Raw genomic sequence first — 18,956 nt, 5'->3', positions numbered from 1 at the left:
TTAGGCCTTCTACTTACTGTTCACACACTGCGTTTGCAACGTGTCTCGTCCACACCACTCTTTGGGCCCACTCACAGCTCGGGCCGTGTGTTCCTCAGCAGGACCGCTGCCTCTCGCTACAGCCACTTTGCTGTCTTCTATGGAGAGCCTCAACTATTCTGTGACTTGCTTTTAAACCTCATTAATTAGGCCACAGGTGGAGGTTTCTCCAGGGTTAGCTATGAAAATACACCCTTCCCCTATATATACATACACACACATATATATATATATATATATGACTGCTTCTGATGCCGCCGAATAGCTGTTTAAGGTGCCCCGTGTGGTCCTGTGATTATCACTCACCTGTCGCCGTAGTCATCACGTCACCGTGCACGCCGTCCTCTCATCCAATAGGAGCGGCGTGCGTAGCGACGTGATGACTGCGATGAAGAGCGACGATCCCGGGCAGCAGAGATGGTCTGGAGCGGCAGGGACACCCCCGGAATGCGGCGACAGCGATGGAGGGCAACATCCAGGGCAGCGTTGACGGTCCGGAGCGGCGGGGAAAGGAAAGTATAATTTCCTATACTTTACATTGCACGGATCCCTCAACATATGATGGTTTCAACTAGGGATGTCACGATACAGATACTGGTATTGGGGCTGATACTAGCCATTTGCATGGTATCGGGGACTCGTTTAATGTCCCCGATACCTGGTGCCGCTCTGCTGCCCCGTTGTTCCATCCTCCCGTCTGCATCATAGTGTTCCATGGAGGAGCATGTGACACACACATCACTCCACCTCCTCCCCTGCGCCCAGCGTAATGCTACGCAGGAAGCAGTGACGTGTAAATCACATTCTCCTCCATAGGACAACACGATGCGGACCGGAGGACGGGAGAACGGGGCAGCAGAGCGGAAGCACCAGCACCCGACCTGAGGAGGTGAGCTGCCTGCAAGGAGGGGGCTGCTGCTGTCTAAAGGGGGTGGCCCTGCAGCTGTCTAATCAGGGGAGGGGCCCTGCTGCTGTCTAATCGAGGGGGGGGGCTGCGGCTGTCTAAAGGGGGGGCCCTGCTGCTATCTAAACGGGGGGGAGGGGGGCCCTGCTGCTATCTAAACGAGGGGAGGGGGGCCCTGCTGCTATCTAAAGGGGGGGGGGGGAGGGGGGGCCCTGCTGCTGCTGTTTAACTGGGGGCCCACTGTCTAAAGGGGGGCTGTGGTCTACAGGGGGGCTGCTGTCTACAAGGGGGGGCTGCTACTAATGACTGCCAGGGGGCTGCAGCTAATGTCTGCAAGGGGATACTACCTACTATTAAAGACAATCTTACATCAGAGTCACCTGCACTAACTTGAATTTATAGGTACATAGTGCAGGTAACCCGGGTTTAGGAACCTGGAAAACTACGGGTTTAGGAACCTGTCTCTCTTAGAATACTCCAGCCTCTGCTAGTCAGGCCTGCATCATTCTGCTTTGGTCAGGCAGTACCAGACATATGGCCACATCAAAAGGGAAATCGCTGTTCCCACAATCTGGCTAGCACTTTGCTTTTCCATTGTATCGATGTCTTAAATGCACAGATGCAATGGAACGCAGGGAGAGTGGATGCCTCCTCTTTCCGGTTCCTCAAATGGGCTGGATATGATGGAGACCCCGGGTCCCCACACCGTAATCCGGCACTGCTTGCCAGTTTAGACAATTGGCAGATGGGGTCTGGATTGCGGTCCCCCATTTAAAGTCCCCCGTCAGTGTATCTTGGAAAAGATGTTCCTAACCTTCTTTCACTGGTTCTGGTCCTTGGCGCCAAATTTCTAAAGCTTGAAGATGAAGCATTGATACCACTGTATGAATTGTAGACAGACATGGCATAAATTTAATATGTTTATTTTATTTTTAAGGTTAATGCATATTTAAAATTATTTACAATCATTTTATTAAAAGCTTAATTTGAAAAGGTGGAAAAAAAATCTTAAATGTTTTTGTTTAAACACAATGCACACAGGGAAAAGGTTGTTAAAAATATGCATGGAACCTCAATAGACTACACATAAGATAGCACAAGATACAATCTGTGATAACAGAACCCTGATGCAGCCCACCAACCTACTTCTACCTCACCTATTCAAGCAGAGGAACCTTTCTTTAATGTGCCACAAGTGATAAACATCAGAACATCTTCTTGGCTACAATAATAAGAAAAACTTGATTTCTAAGTCTGTGAATCTGCATTCACTCTGCCACTTCTGAAAAAAATAAAAATAAATGCAACATTTTATTTTTACTCTTTCAGCAAGAGGTCCTGTAAATTCTCAATTTACCAGTTGTGTCCACACTACATTACTGCAGATTAAAAGTTTATCCAGACTATAAGGTATTATGGAATAAATAAATAAGGTGCAGGGGATGGGTATCTACAAGTGCTTGCATTTCTGAATAATGGGTTACCAAGTCCCTTCTTAACAAATGCTATGGATTCTTAATAATTTCATGACAGATCTTACAATATAGCTGTAGAGTTGAAGAATGGTTTTACAAGTTGTATGTTGGTCGGTACTGCCATCATCAATTTTCGGGCCCCATACACCTGAAGTGTCTGGGTCCCCTTTACCATAAGCTGTAAAAAGGACCTGGCAACAAGCTCCTTTATGTATTTTATTTGGCTCCATTACCACCAGTACTGATGGCAGCCCTGTGTATTCTATATAGGGAGAGATTTATCAAAACTTGCCCAGATGAAAGTTGTCCCTAGCAACCAATCCGATTGCTTCTTTCATTTTTAAAAAGCTCTGTGAAAATTAAAGAAGCAATTGGATTGGTCGCTATGGGCAACTTTTCCTCTGCACTGGTTTTGATAAATCTCCCCCATAATGCTTAAATGTAAATGCACCAAAAAGGTCAGCACAGTCCTGAGCTATTCCCCCTGCAGGTTCATGACAGTCCGTGTATTTCTATTGATCATAGCAGCCACACATCTGCTTTCTTATACAACTTGGATCTATCTTGGTGCTCCTCTATGCACCGAAACATTCTCCATTCCTTTTAGAAAAGACATGCAATGAGGTTACTACTGGCAATATATTAAACTCATCTTATGGGACCCTAAGAACCTGTAGAAAAGCCTTGTTCATTAAGACACAAAGAAAAGCAGCTTTTCTCAAATTTTAATGAATCTTAGTTGAGATTTTATTGGAGGCTGAGGAACTTGAGAATACCAACAATAGCAGCGGTCGATCTTCATAATCTGGTTTTCCTATGGAGTTATATTAAACCATTAGTGAAGCTGCATATCAAGTTAGAATTGTATAACTTTATTAGTGAAATTGGCCTAAGTATCAAAAGTTAAAATACATATATTGTACAATATATTGTAGGTCATCCTTTGTTAACCGGCACATGATACAAAATAAAACAGCCATGCAAAATGAAAAAGGAGGTGTGCCATGTATAGCGATTTGTCGTTGATGCAGACCTACCAGCTTCATGAATTTTCCTGCCATTTTCTGTTCCTTATGTAAAACTGCAAGCCCCTCCCCCTCAAAAAATAAAAATAAAAAAAGATTTTGTAAATGGCACATCCAAGGGAAAAAGTCCATTTCCACCAAAGTGAGCATGAATATCCTAGAGGACTGGACAGCTTCTTGACTGGCACAGTTCAAAACATAATTTGAGAGGATTATACTTGGAACAGAACTACACCAGGTTGGTTGCATCTCTTAAAAAGGATTCTAAAAGATAGTGTCTATTAGATTTACATTAACTGGCTCACGCAGATCTCAAAAAGTATCTCTAGACGGTCCTCTCATTTCAGGCTGTGTACGAATTAACTCCAGACGTCTTGGGAGTAACGGCCCTTTGTCATTAGTTTCTTGATGTAATCTACAGCTTGGCTGCGATCCATCTTGCCATATTCTTCAACAATGTCATAGAAAGCGTTCTGCACATCACGAGCCATATAGCGGGCATCACTGTGGAAGAAATAAAAACCAATGAACACTGTCTAGATTTTCAAGCAGAAAGGAAAGAAATAGGGAGCAGATGGAGATAAGCACATGATCAGGCTATAGAAGGTTTGCAAAGTGTTGCAAAGTTTGTGGACCTCAATGCCTTTCCAAATCATGCTGTAATAGTACAGAGCGTGAACTTTCCTCACCATTTTAAGACCGGCCTAATATACTCCACTAGTAGGACTAAACAATAAAACCTAAGTTATGGGGTTAATTTTAGACATTCAATTAGACAGTTTTTGCTCAAATAAAAATAAAGTCTATAAAGAGTCAAAAACACATTGAAAATGTGGTTCAAGCCATGTAAGCCACCCCACTGTGTTATACTGCATTCACATCACGTTTATTACATATGGGGAGCGGATCGGGCTGGGAGATGGGAAAACTGGGCGCTACCGTATCCGGCTGGAATACTGGAGCGCCTGGTTTTCCCCATCTCCCAGACGGATCTGCTCCCCGTATGTAAAAAACATGAAGTGAATGCAGCCTTAAAAGGGGTTATAAAGTAAAAAAATCCGTTTTCTAAGAACATGCCCAGTAACCTCTGGTTTCATTGCTCTTGGTCTCTGCCGGGCACCACTTCTTGATACTTTGGCCCCATACGTCAGTGCTACTTAGCTGATCACTCGCTGAGGCAGGACACCAATGCAGCCAGTGACTGGCTGAGCAGAAATGTGGCGTATTGGGTCGGTGCGAAACAGCAGTGTCCAGTCCCAACCATTGGCTGACAAGCACTGACGTATCGGGTACCAGCACCAGGAAGTGGAACATGGAAAGACCCCAGTGATACCAGAAGCTAAGTCCAAGTTTGAGGTTAGTATAGTTTTTTTGTTTAAGGAGGCAGTATGTTCATGTTTTTAGAAAAAATTTTTTTTGCCAGACAACCCTTTTGAGCACATCTTTGTTGCTTTGTAGTGGATTGCTTATACTATACTCCTCATATAAGCATACCTGGCAGACCGCACATAAAAAAAAAAAAAAAAAAAAAAAAAAAATGTATATGTTACTCAGTACCTAATCCTGACCATGCACATCTAATTTTCATTCCTCTATCCCCTATATTTATTATAAATCCCTCTTTCCATTAGCTCACAGTGTTAGAAATCCTCTCAGGGGAAGGGGGTGTGTCCCTCCCTTGTGGTGAGAGGTGATTGGTGTGTATGCTCATGCAGCCTTTTCCATGAGTTCTCTTGTTCATCACTCATGGACAAGCCTGATGCTGCTGCAGGACTGGTTTCCTAGTAGGTATGGGGACCCCTAGTGGTAGGCGTTTCAGGAGCTGTTTTCTTTATTAAATATTTATTAAAAAAATGTAAACAACCATATTACAAAGGCCTTTTATTTCCATCACTACAACATATAAAAAGTTTTTGGATCTAACAGTGCCGATTTCAGTACAGACTATACAGACTATAAAGATTGACATGCTAATAGCTTAGCAAAACATTTTGTAGGCATGTTATCCTAGGTCATCCTGGTATATCCTGCATGTTTATTAGCACCAACACAGAAGGTTATCTAGTGGGGAATTTAGCAACCACTATGGTGACTTTTTTTTTGGAGTAGTACCAACAAGCTTGGATGGGCTGTGAATGTGGCCAGCTATCACTTACAAAATATGCTGTAATAAAACCTATAGCTATAATTGTTCCATCTTGTGTAAGCACATACCCGATATTCCACCAGAGTTCCAAAATACTTCTTAGGAAAGCCTGGCTGTGTGTGGCTAAGCACATTACTCTATTAAACATTTACTCTATTAAAAAGGGTTATGAAATAACACAAACAGTATAGCTCCTGGTGCCACATTGTTGCTCAAATTGTAAAAAAAAACATCTGGCTCTGTTTTTGGCTAGCTGACCACCTAAGGAAGCTGCAAACAGGCTGGAGGGGGATGGGAAGCCCTTTTAATGACATCAGAATAACCCTTTAAGCACAGGAAAACAAACTGTTTAGAAAATGTTATCTTTAGATCTGTGAAGATAATGAAGATGGAAGCTATAGTTTCCTGGACTTCCATACTGAATGAAGTCCTATATCTAAGAGACTTACCCGCACACATAGATATGGGCATTTTCCTCATTAATTAGCTTCCATACATTTTCCTTGTTTTTCTTTAGAAGATGCTGGACATAAATCTGGAAAAAATAACAACGGATATATCAAATTCTGCAAGTATAGCAGCTATAGAGAACATCACCAAACCATGACCCACTCTAGTAATACAAGTATGACAGACTAAATAAGTCAAGAATGTGACCAGTCAACAAGTTCTCAAACTCTAAAATCATTCATGTTCCTTCATTTCAGGTTTAGCAGCCAAACAGTTGATTCCATATCACTGAAAATCTGGAGTGAACGGCTTGCTAAACTTTGTGATATCATGAAGGATGAAAGAGTAACCGCAGGGGAGCATGACATACAGATATGTTCCTTACCATATGGTTTCTATGGAGCCTTCTAAATTCTTAAAGGGGTTATCCAGAATAAGAAAAATACAGCTTTTATTCAGAAACAGTGCCACTCTTGTTCTTAGGTTGTGTGTGGTATTGCAGCTCAGTTCCACTGAAGTGAATGGAATCAAGTAGTAATGCCACACACAACCTAAATCAGCTGTTTTTTCTTATCCTGAATAATCCCTTTACATTTATAATGATTCAGATAAATTGACCAGAATTGTCCCTTTCCTCCTCATCCCTTCCATACAGTGCTTTGAAGTCTTCTAGTGCAGAAACCCTCATCCGTCCTACATAATGCTAAGAAAATGTAAAAAGAGAAGTAACGGGCTATCCAGTCTTCTATCCTAAGGATAAGCCATCAATATTCGGTCATCGTTAGATGGTTGAGGGTCAAAATTTTATAAGACTGGATAACCCCTTTAACCTATATAAAGCTGCTACATTTCCTGGGATCAAAGATTCCAGTTGAGATGACCAGATGAAGATTTGGCTTACTTTTTTTTATATCTTATTCACCAGGGTAACATTGGGTATAATTTACATACACTGGCATAATGCTCAATGCTTTGCCATGTAAAATATTTTAGTGCCCCTATTGGTCAGAAAGAAATCAACTAATGGGAACAGAAGGGCTCTACGTGCTGTTATGTACCCAAATAAATGGTCCAACCACAGCAGTTTATTACCTTTTCTTTCTGATCCCGTGAAAAGGCAACATTCAACTGGGTAAGAACACCATCTTTATAAAATCGACCAAGTTCTTCCTTGTAAAGATAATCTTCATGTTCATGCCGGCAGCCATAATACATAACAGTTTCTCCAACCTCCTTACCTGCGTAACAAAGAAAAAGGTCACACAGTCCCCTATAGATCACAAGACCTTGTTTTCAGTAAATAAAATATGAACTTTACATCAAAGAAAATCATGTTTGTGGCTGAAAGTATGTTCCATACATAGACTGAAGTATTGTGTTATTCAACATTTAAGGCATATTCGTGGAATGCGATATAGAAAGGCTGACAGAGAGGGGTGTTGTAATTCCACCTTTTGTTTCTGTAACTCTGACATCAGAAGATCCTGAGAGCATAGACCATTATTCTAGCCTACGTTTAGACACCTAAATATTGATTTGCAAGTTGAATCTGCTCTGTGTCAATACTAAAAATAAATGAGAAAACTGAAAGCTGTAGTTCCATTATTGAAAGAAAAATGTGCAATGACAAGGTAAACTTGTCCACTTGTTACAGGTTTGCGCTCACCTTGCTGTTTCAGCCATTCCCGCTCTTGAATGAATCCCACGAATGGAGCGATACCTGTGCCAGGCCCAATCATTATGACAGGCGTGCTGGGTTTGAATGGTAACCGGAACTGAGATTTGCGGACATACATGGGCACAGAGGCTTTGTGTCCATTGTCATTTGGCTGTTTGTTTTTCAGCCAGTTTGTAGCAACACCTTTGTTATGTCGTCCAGCCTTGCTCTCATATTCTACTACAACCGCACAGATGTGTATGGAATTGGAATGAACCTACAGCACAATGCAAAATGAAGAAAGGAAACATTGACCAATACAAGAAACATCTCAAATAAAGCACTTCCACCTCTCATAGAAAGTTCATTATTAATGATGAACTCAAATACTATAAATAACTATATTTAATGCAATGAACTCTTAACATTTATGACCAAGTTCTACTTTTAACCCACAAATTGCACAAACTTTATGTAATATACAAATCTGCCCTTTACAATTGGCAGCCTAAAGTATATATTCTCACCCTTGAGCACCATTTTACAATATAGATCTAAATTATTCTATATAAAAGATGAATTTTGTAAACTGTTAATGCACTACTAATCTTGCATGCATGTACAATTCCGCAGGCTTCACAATCCCAGCATTTCTTAGTGGTCCACCGTCTGCAGAGTTAACTCTTTATACAGGGCACTAGTGTGATGTATGAGAAGCTAACTGCTCAACATGAGCAAAGTTCAAAGGGTGGATGTGTAGACAAGCTTGTCACAGAAATACAAATGCAGGTCAAGACTAGTGTTGTTCGGGATGTAATTCAGGATCAGTAAAAGATAAGCGACGCAATATAAATTTGCTAAAATTTTAAATGCAAGTTATTTAAAGACTATAAATCTTTTATATTGCGTTCAAAAGGTGAACATACTATAGATTTTCATGGCAGATTGATATAGAGCTGTGATAAGAAAATGGAGGCTGTTGCTCCCTAGAGCTGCTTACGTGTCATTCACCAATGTGATGCAATTTCCTTTGAACAGCAGGAAAGCTTAGTGACAACCTTTGAGATCACTACATCTTAGGGCCCCTGGTAAGTCCATTTATAAATAAAGTCATGGCCGTAAATGTTGACACCCCTAAAATTTTTCAAGAAAATTAAGTATTTCTCACAGAAAAGGATTGCAGTAACACTTGTTTTGCTATATTCATGTTTATTCCCTTTGTGTGTATTGGAACTAAACCAAAAAAAGGGAGGAAAAAAGCAAACTGCAAATGTCACACCAAATGGACAAAATTATTGGCAACCTTAACTTAATATTTGGTTGCACACCCTTTGGAAAAAATAACTGAAATCAGTCGCTTCCTATAACCATCAATAAGCTTCTTACACCTCTCAGCCGGAATGTTGGACCACTCTTCCTTTGCAAACTGCTCCAGGTCTCGCTTATTGGAAGGGAGCCTTTTCTCAACAGCAATTTTAAGATCTCTCCACAGGTGTTCAATGGGATTTAGATCTGGACTCATTGCTGGCCACTTCAGAACTCCAGCACTTTGTTGCCATCCATTTCCGGGTGCTTTTTGACGCATGTTTGGGGTCATTGTCCTGCTGGAAAACCCAAGATCTCGGACGCAAACCCAGCTTTCTGACACTGGTCTGTACAGTGTTACCCAATATCTGTTGGTAATCCTCAGATTTCATGATGCCTTGTACACATTCAAGGCACCAGTGCCAGAGGCAGCAAAACAACCCCAAAACATCATTGAACCTCCACCATATTTCACTGTTGGTACTGTGTTCTTTTCTTTGTAGGCCTCATTCCAGTTTCGGTAAACAGAATGATGTGCGTTACCAAAAAGCTATATCTTGGTCTCATCTGTCCACAAGACGTTTTCCCAGAAGGATTTTGGCTTACTCAAGTTCATTTTGACAAAATGTAGTCGTGCTTTTTTATGTCTGTGTCAGCAGTGGGGTCCTCCTGGGTCTCCTGCCATAGCGTTTCATTTAAATGTCGCACTGACACTGATTCTCCCTGAGCCTGCAGGAAAGCTTGAATATCTTTGGAACTTGTTTGCAGCTGCTTTTCCACCATCCGGACTATCCTGCGTTGACACCTTTCATAAATTTTTCTCTTCCGTCCACGCCCAGAGAGATTAGCTAAAGTGCCATGGGTTGCAAAAGTCTTGATAATGTTGCGCACGGTGGACAAAGGCAAATCTAGATCTCTGGAGATGGACTTGTAACCTTGAGATTGTTGATACTTTTCCACAATGTTGGTTCTCAAATTCTGAAACAGTCCTCTTCTCCTCTTTCTGTTGTCCATGCTTAGTGTGGCACACACAGATACACAATGCAAAGACTAAGTGAACTTTTCTCATTTTTATCTGCTTTCAGGTGTGATTTTTATATTGCCCACACCTGTTACTTGCCCCAGATGAGTTTAAAGGTGTATACACACAAAGGGAATAAACAGGTGTATAGAAAAACATGTGTTACTGCAATCCTTTTCTGTGAGAAATACTTAATTTTCTAGAAAAATTTCATGGGTGCTAACATTTACAGCAATGACTGTATGTATTGCTAGTAAGAGTCAGCAGGGACTGGGGATTACATTTTATAGTCTACTGCTTCTGTATAATAAAACATATTCCCAAAAAAACACCCTATTGTCTGAAATGAAATACTCTAGTAGTAGGGCACTTACTTTTGAAGAAGAGGCAATAGAGTAATAACGGGCCTGCAGACGTGGTAATAATTCACAAAGGTGATCAAGGGGAGGACGCAGTGAAGGCACATCTTCTAGAATCGCCAGAATATTTCTCCTTGCTTCCACAACCCAACTAAGATATAATGCCTGAAAAACACGACATACTATGTAAAAAGCATAGCGGCTGCACCCTCATGCCTCTCCACAGCTTCTCCTCCTCAGATTAGCTGCTGTGACAAGAACATCTTTATCAATGCATGGAGAACTAACTTCAAGTACAGCAAGGGCAGAAGGATTATAAAAAGGTACCTGCCATACAGATAGTGAGCCAAATATGGGTGACCTTGGTGGGTTGCTTTAAAGGGGTATTCCAGGAAAAAAAAACTTTTTTTTATATCAACTGGCTCCAGAAAGTTAAACAGATTTGTAAATGACTTCTATTAAAAAATCTTAAGCCTTTCAATAATTATCAGCTGCTGAAGTTGAGTTGTTTTCTGTCTGGCAACAATGCTCTCTGCTGACATCTCTGCTTGTCTCGGGAACTGCACAGAGTAGAAGAGGTTTGCTATAGGAGATTTGCTTCTAAACTGGGCGGTTCCAAGACACGTGTAATCAGAGAGCACTTAGACAGAAAAGAACAGCTCAACTTCAGAAGCTCATAAGTACTGAAAGGAATAAGATTTTTTTAAATAGAAGTAATTTACAAATCTGTTTAACTTTCTGGAGCCAGTTGATATATATAAAAAAAATTTTCCTGGATAACCCCTTTAATCTGCCCATCTAATAGATGAAGGCAGGTTGAGATATTGTTTACTTGGCACCTGCAAATAACTTTTCAGTCCTAGTTTTGTATCTACAAATCTATGCATCTCCATGGCAAAAGATCACAAGCAAACCTTTGTAGTCTTATCCTACAGTCATATGCTCTTCCATCTGTCCCCTACTTCTTGCAGGCTGGAGACAACAGGGGAAAAGTAGAAGAAAGTATGACTGCATAATTAGACCCAAAATTTGTGCGGCCACTTAACGGTATTAAAGTTATGGGTAGCAGTGATTCGGAAATTGGAATTTTTATTATATGAGGTAGATAATAACATTATATGTATATTTGTAATATACTTTGGTTTATAAAAATGCTGTTTTGTCCCTGCAGCTATTGCCTGTGTCTCCCTGTGCAGAGACAAAATAGAGTAAGTGTGATGTGGACAAGGAGGGCTCTGTGGCACACCTTCGGCTCACACATCTGGATGATTGCCTACACAGAGCCCTACTTGCCCCACCAACACTTCCTGTATAGGTCACACAGGCAATAGCTGAAGGGACAAGACAGCATTTTTTTCATCCAAAAATATACACCTTTTTTAACCAATGTATATAACAAATATACATAGGTTATTATCTACATTATATAAGAAGTTTTTGCAAATAACAGATACACTTTTCTATTGGGATTATTTAAAGTGTATTATGTTTTGCCTGAAAATGTAAATGTAAATTTAATATAGTAGCAAAAAGCCCTTTAATGAGATGGACAGTAGCGATGAGCTGGTCAGACTTATGACCTATCCAGAAAAGCAGCTGATTTTGCAAAGGGAAGATTTGGCCTACAATGCTTTTGCCTTGCAATTACGATGGAGTACTGCATGGGGGCCATGTCTATGAATGAGTCAACGAGAACAAGAGCCGCTGCTTGTTAGCAGCTCACAGCGCTGGCTCATAATGAAAAGGGACTCCTTTGGTCGCATATATACTGTACATAAATGTATACACATACAGCATATACACAATCAAAAGGTGCAAGATGAGTGCTTAATGTCCATTAATAATTGCATTATTTTTGCACATGTTTTATACACTATACACACACATTACAGAAGCAATGAAACAAGCAACACAAGTACAGTACAAAATTGACAATTCATTCCTACCTAACAGGGCTAGGGTATAGGCTTACCTTTCCATCAGTCATTCTCATTGATAAAGACACATTGGTGGCGAAACATGTCGGGGTGTGACAGTTTACATTTTTGAATAGCATTTCAATTGTGTCTATACAAAAAACTAATCACAGTTTGGGTCATGGCAGTAACTAATGGCTAGTTTGCTGTAAGATCAGCCCGCACCTACGGTGCATAGCAGAGTGACGGGTTTTCATTTATTTTTCAATACACTGAATTACCCTATTAGTATGAGTCATACATACATATTTGAGTAACCACATTTATAAGTGGTACCATAAAGTAATGAGTTCAGAGTATATAATCTAGGTCTGAGGTCCAAACAAATTGAGGGTTGAATAGACCGACCCAGACCTTATATTATTGTGTCACCTTGATAACCACTTAGGAACCGCATTCACTTTAGGGTATAATCCACATTATTTGGGGTGTATATCCCCTTAATTTTGCTAGTAGGACCTTTCGTGGTGACCCAGTAGTGATACTTTTCAAAGAAAAATATATGTGACACCAATGGAATTGTGTTTTTTAAGTGTGTGTTTCTCACAATTTTTTTTCCTTTACACATTAAAATAAAAGTTAAGTTTCATTTTTAACACCTTTATATCAGGGTTTTTTGTTAAACCCTTTGGGTTAAATTGTTGTGAGGTACCTTGCCATCAGGTGCAGAAGAGGCCATTTTACGCAGATTCTCTTGCTCTTTTGGATCAGTGGCATACTGGGCAAGTTCATAAAGTACATTGGTACGTGGTGGATTGGTTACATCCAAGTAATAGGTAAGAGCTGTGCGATAGGTGGTTGGACAAGGAAATGGGTGCTTCTTGTTTGATTCCTCTGCAAGAAATTTAAATTATGCCAGAATGGCCAAATGTTAGAGCACAGACCTAAGTGTAAGAGGTTACGTATTTATTTCTTTTTTAGCACTGTACGCGACAATGAGGTGTGGTGCACATGTTTGACAGAGTAAGCCAACTAATAATGTAAATGAAGACTATGAAAAGATGAGAAAGTAAAACCAAATAAAAAGGAGTGCTGCACTAAGATAAAGTCCATAAGGGCCTTAATTCTGGGACACGTTTAAAGACTGAATAGTCACTCATCAGGTCCTGATGAAGAGAGCACTGTCACTCAAAAAAGAGTCTTTATAAATTACCTTTTGGAATAGATCTTTGTGCACTGCTTCTAGTATTTATACAGGTTAACCCTATGATGTGTAGTTAGTTTAGACATTTTAAAGAGGACCTGTGGCCAACCCAACCTAAAATCGTTGATATGTTACAATCATTACATTGCTTGGGGTGCCCATACAACACACCGTTTACGGTGTCTTGATATGCCCTACCATTCTAGAGATATGCGGGTTAATAGTTTGTCTGACAATTCAGGGAATCAGTCAGGTGGATGTGAAATCAAAGTAATGGGAGTGAATATATGGTAATGGGCAGGTATATGCCGTCGGAGGGTGTGAACGTTATACATTGTGAAGACTATGGCTCCTTTTACACTACCGCGACAGATACAGAGTGAGAGGGAGCGAGAGAATGTCTAGTACACATCCCCTGACTGTATAATCCTGCCCATCACCTGATAATTACTCTTAAAATTAAGTTCATGCCCATCTGACTGATTCCCTAAATTGGCACACCAACTGTAAACCCACAGGAAAGGAAAGGCATAACAAGACACAAACCCAGATCACACAGCTTTTTACATAGTTATGAAGGAACTATGCCCAAGTGATGATAGGCACACACAATGGAGTCTAAGAAAAAGCAGTACACATCCCCAAGCACTATACTACTGCTTAGAATTATGCAGCCTAGATTTTTACTTCGATAAATAGAAACAGAAAGTTAACCTCTTAAGGACCAAGGAAGTACTGGTACGTCCTGAGTCCTTTCCCTTTCTATAATGCGGGTCGGGCCCGGCCTAACCCGTGGCTAATAGCGTGCGGCAATGACCACGGTGCCGCGCACTATTAACCCTTTAGACGCAGTGTTCAAAGTTGAACGCAGCGTCTAAAGTGAAAGTAAATCACTGCCGGTTAGCTCAGGGGGCTGTTCAGGATGTCCGGGGCGAAATCACGGCATCCTGAACAGCTCTGGGACACGAGGAGGGTCTCGTACCTTGCCTCCTGGTGTCCAATCGCCAAATGACTGCTCAGTGCCTGAGATCCAGGCATGAGCAGTCAAGCGGCAGAACCATTGAGGACTGGTTTCTTATGAGAAACCAGTGATCAATGATGAAGATCAGTGTGTGCAGTGTTATAGGTCCCTATGGGAGCTATAACACTGCAAAAAAAAAAGTGAATACAGATCATTTAACCCCTTCCCTATTAAAAGTTTGAATCACCCCCTTTATCATTTTAATCGTATGGACCTACAGAATAAAGATAAGGTGTAATTTTTACCAAAAAATGTACAGTGTAGAAACTGAAGCCCCCAAAAATTATGAAATGGCTTTTTTTTTCTTCAATTTTGTCTCACAATGATTTTTTTTTCCGTTTCGCCGTAGATTTTTGGGTAAAATGACTGACGTCATTACAAAGTAGAATTGGTGGCGCAAAAAATAATCAATCATATGGATTTTTAGGTGCAAAATTTAAAGGTAAGGAGGAAAAAATAAAAGTGCAAAAAACAGAAAAAACCCTGGTCCTTAAGGAGATATATTTGTGGAGCAAAATTACAGAGTACCAGCAGATGGCACAAAGTATATGCAATCTATTCTTCTCTCACAGTCATAGGAAAGTAAACACAATCTGTCACCCAGCCATGGATAGATTGTATGAGGTCAGTGTATGAGGTCAGTGACAAAGGTTACTTTAAAAACTGCATTGCTTAGAAAAACTTACCATCAAGGTTGTTCAAAGATATCACAGTGTCAAGGTCTACGCCTAGAATTTCTCCTAGTTTGTTAACTATTGCAGATTCATTAGCTGGATATACTGCCACATGATCTCCTGACTCGTACCTAAAAAGGAAATAAAAAACACAGTCTTTAAAAACATTTAAAAAAACAACTAAAAATGATACCGGGCTGTGTCTTTCCAAACAATGTCAAAACATAAAACGATCAAGAGAAATTGGAGGCCTCTTGAGCTAAATTTCAACTATGTAACAGAAGTATTAGTAATTCAGCTAACCCCAAAACTCAACCCACGTCCTGGCAAGTGCCGGGCTACACCAATATATGTATTCCAAGATGAGAAATAGCCAGCGTGGAGGATGCAGATAAATCTTATTTATTGAGCATAAAAGACAAAGACTGTGATCGCAGTCACATGTTTCAGGTGTTGCCCCCCTTAGTCATACTAAATAAAACATGGCTTTCTCAAGTTTTAAATAGAGGAAAAACAGATTGAATCAGGTGGACCACACCCGAAACAACCTGTTTATTTCAACAAGGTAATAAAAAAATAAAAAATAAAAGTTAAGGGGCCTAGAAACATTCCAAATGCATTGTATATACACCAAATAATCAAATCATTTCCCAGACCTGTGTTTTCCAACATCTTTATATATGTACTTTGTAATGTAACACATATGTAGAAGGCATGCTACGTACTCCAAGCACACTAGAAGTTAGAGAAAATTACCTGATCTTTGAGCCGGTTATATCAAGTTCCAGATGCATCAAATGCCTTTCTCCACCTTCGTTAAGTTTTCGGTTCAGAGTGACATTTGCCAGGAATGGATTTTTGGCATCAAAAGGTCTGAAACAGAAGAATCCTGTTTATTCAAATACTGAAAAATGTCCCCAACAATAATTTATTTTTTAACATTAAATTAAATTTTCTTTTGTTGCATTGTATGTATTCTTTAACCATGACAGGATGTAAATATGTTTTAAATTTAAAGTATTTGGACTACATCCATTCACAATACTGTGTACCTTGATGAGGTATTGCTCATGTTATACCATTTTATGCCTTGTTTTGTATTTTGTATAAAAACATAATACATATTTATTTTTTCATTTAACCCCTTCACGACGAGCGACGTAGAAGTACGGCGCCGCGAAGTGTCACATGGCGCGCGGCGACGTACATTTACGTCGCGGGGTTCCGGGAGCGCCGCGTCACCGGTAGCGGTGATCGGGCCGGGATGACTGCTGTTATCTAACAGCAGGCATCCCGGCACATCACCGAGGGGGGGTCCTGAGACCCCCCATGACCGCGATGGGTGCAAATTGCAGGTCAATTCAGACCTGCGATCTGCGCAATTCCGGGTCATACCCGGAAAAAAAGAAGGATCGGGGGTGTCCGAGACACCCTCTATCCCCCTGAAGGGATAGAAGTTTGGTGGCAGGGGTGCCACCCCTCCTATCCCTGCTATTGGTCGGCCGAGCGACCGACCGATAGCAGACCGGGGGAGGGGGGGTGTTAAGTTCAGTTCCCCCGCTTTGCCCACCTATCGGTGTCCGGGGAACTGTCCAGGGAAGGTCAGCGCCGAAGGTCCCTTACCTGGATCGCGATCCTCCATGCGGGGATCCCCCACGTGCGGCGGCGGCGGCAGCAGCAGCAATACATCCGGATCCTGCTAGGAGAGTTGTTGCCTAGCAACATCCGGAGGGCCACAGTTTACAGTGGTCTCTAAACCGTGGCCCTCCAGATGTTGCAAAACTACAACTCCCAGCATGCCCAGACAGCTGTTTGCTGAGTGGGCATGCTGGGACTTGTAGTTTTGCAATATTTAGAGGGGTTCAGGTTGTAGATCACTAAGTGGTCTCAAACTGTAGCCCTTCAGATGTTGCAAAACTACAACTCTCAGCATGCCCAGACAGCAGTTTGCTGTCTGGGCATGCTGCAAGTTGTAGTTTTGCAACATCTGGAGGGCCACAGTTTTGAGACCACTGGACAGTGATTTACAACCTGAACCCCTCTAAATCTTGCAAAACTACAACTCCCAGCATTCAGGAACAGCATAAGGCTGTCTTGGCATGCTGGGAGTTGTACTTGCGTGCCTCCAGCCATTGCATAACTACATCTCCCAGCATGCCCTTCCGCAATAAGTACATGCTGGGAGTTGTAGTTTTGCAACAGCTGGAGGCCCACTGGTTGGAAAATATTGAGTTAGGTCATAGAACCTAACTCAAGGTTTTCCAGCCAGTGTGCCTCCAGCTGTTGCAAAACTACAACTCCCAGCATGCATGGTCTGTCAGTGCATGCTGGGAGTTGAAGTTTTGACCCCCCCCCCTCCCATGTGAATGTACAGGCTACATTCACACTGGCGGCAGATTACAGTGAGTTCCCTGCTTCAAGTTTGAGCTGCGACAAATTTTCCGCTGCAGCTCAAACTCCTAGCGGGAGACTCCGTGTAATCTGCCTCCAGTGTGAATGTAGCCTAAAAACACTACACTACAGTAACATTAAATAAAGAGTAAAACACTACATATACACACGTACACTGCCCCCCTACCACCCCCCTTCCCCAATAAAAGTGAAAAGCGTATTGTACGGCAGTGTTTCTAAGATGGAGCCTCCAGCTGTTGCAAAACAAAAACTCCCAGCATTTCTGAACAGCAATTGACTGCCCAAGCATGCTGGGAGTTTTACAACAGCTGGAGGCACCCTGTTTGGGAATCACTGGCATAGAATACCCCTATGTCCACCCCTATGCAAGTCCCTAATTCAGGCCTCAAATGCGCATGGCGCTCTCACTTTGGAGCCCTGTCGTATTTCAGGGCAACAGTATAGGGTCACATATGGGGTATTGCCGTACTCGGGAGAAATTGCCTAACAAATTTTGGGGGGCTTTTTCTCCTTTTACCCCTTATGAAAAGGAACAGTTGGGGTCTACACCAGCATGTTAGTGTAAAAAAATAAACATTTTTACACTAACATGCTGGTGTTGCCCTATACTTTTCATTTTCACAAGAGGTTAAAGGGAAAAAATGCCCCCCAAAATTTGTAACACAATTTCTCCCGAGTACGGAGATACCCCATATGTGGCAACAACAAGGCCCAGAAGGGAGAGTGCGCCATGTACATTTGAGGTGATTTGCACAGGGGTGGCTGATTGTTACAGCGGTTCTGACAAACGCAAAAAAAAATTTTTTTTTTAAAAATACACCCACATGTGACCCCATTTTGGAAACTACACCCCTCACGGAATGTAATAAGGGGTGCAGTGAGAATTTACACCCCACAGGTGTCTGACGGATCTTTGGAACAGTGGTCCGTGAAAATGAAAGATTTTGCACAGCCCACTGTTCCAAAGATCTGTCAGACACCAGTGGGGGGTAAATGCTCACTGTACCCCTCATTACATTCTGTGAGGGGTCTATTTTCCAAAATAGTATGCCATGTGTTTTTTTTTTTGATGTCCTGGCACCATAGGGGCTTCCTCTTCTGAGCATTGTAGTTCGCCCGCAGTGCACATGTTGCAAAACAGGTCCACTTATGGGGTACCTCCATACTCAGAAGAGATGGGGTTACAAATTTTGGGGGGTCTTTTCTGCCATTAACCCTTTAAAAAATGTGAAATTTGGGGGAAAACCAACATTTTAGTGAAAAAAATATGTATTTTTATTTTACATATGCGAAAGTAGTGAAACACCTGTGGGGTATTAAGGCTCACTTTATTCCTTGTTATGTTCCT

At 41.4% G+C, this 18,956-nt stretch overlaps 2 protein-coding genes across 7 annotated transcripts in view; one reads left to right on the top strand and one right to left on the bottom strand.

Annotated features, from left to right (window-relative positions):
* Positions 1-18,956, top strand: part of LOC130355913 (chymotrypsin A-like) — a 211,882-nt gene that overhangs the window by 18,050 nt on the left and 174,876 nt on the right. The gene's annotated exons all lie outside the window — the stretch shown is intronic.
* LOC130355912 (NADPH--cytochrome P450 reductase) overlaps positions 1,846-18,956 on the bottom strand; it is a 77,982-nt gene continuing 60,871 nt past the window's right edge. For all 3 annotated transcript variants that reach the window (XM_056556754.1, XM_056556753.1, XM_056556755.1), the window contains 8 exons: positions 15,953-16,069; positions 15,209-15,327; positions 13,010-13,191; positions 10,397-10,546; positions 7,706-7,973; positions 7,132-7,277; positions 6,039-6,124; positions 1,846-3,947 (listed from right to left, as the gene is read on the bottom strand). In XM_056556754.1, coding sequence (XP_056412729.1) covers positions 3,803-3,947; positions 6,039-6,124; positions 7,132-7,277; positions 7,706-7,973; positions 10,397-10,546; positions 13,010-13,191; positions 15,209-15,327; positions 15,953-16,069 — 1,213 coding nt within the window. In that variant the 3' untranslated portion in view covers positions 1,846-3,802. The remainder of the gene's footprint in view (positions 3,948-6,038; positions 6,125-7,131; positions 7,278-7,705; positions 7,974-10,396; positions 10,547-13,009; positions 13,192-15,208; positions 15,328-15,952; positions 16,070-18,956) is intronic.

This window comes from Hyla sarda, chromosome 2 (genome assembly GCF_029499605.1).
Source record: "Hyla sarda isolate aHylSar1 chromosome 2, aHylSar1.hap1, whole genome shotgun sequence".
Classification (NCBI taxonomy): domain Eukaryota; kingdom Metazoa; phylum Chordata; class Amphibia; order Anura; family Hylidae; genus Hyla; species Hyla sarda.
The sequence above is the reverse complement of the archived record's forward strand: the minus strand, read 5'-3'. Positions and strand labels throughout refer to the sequence as shown.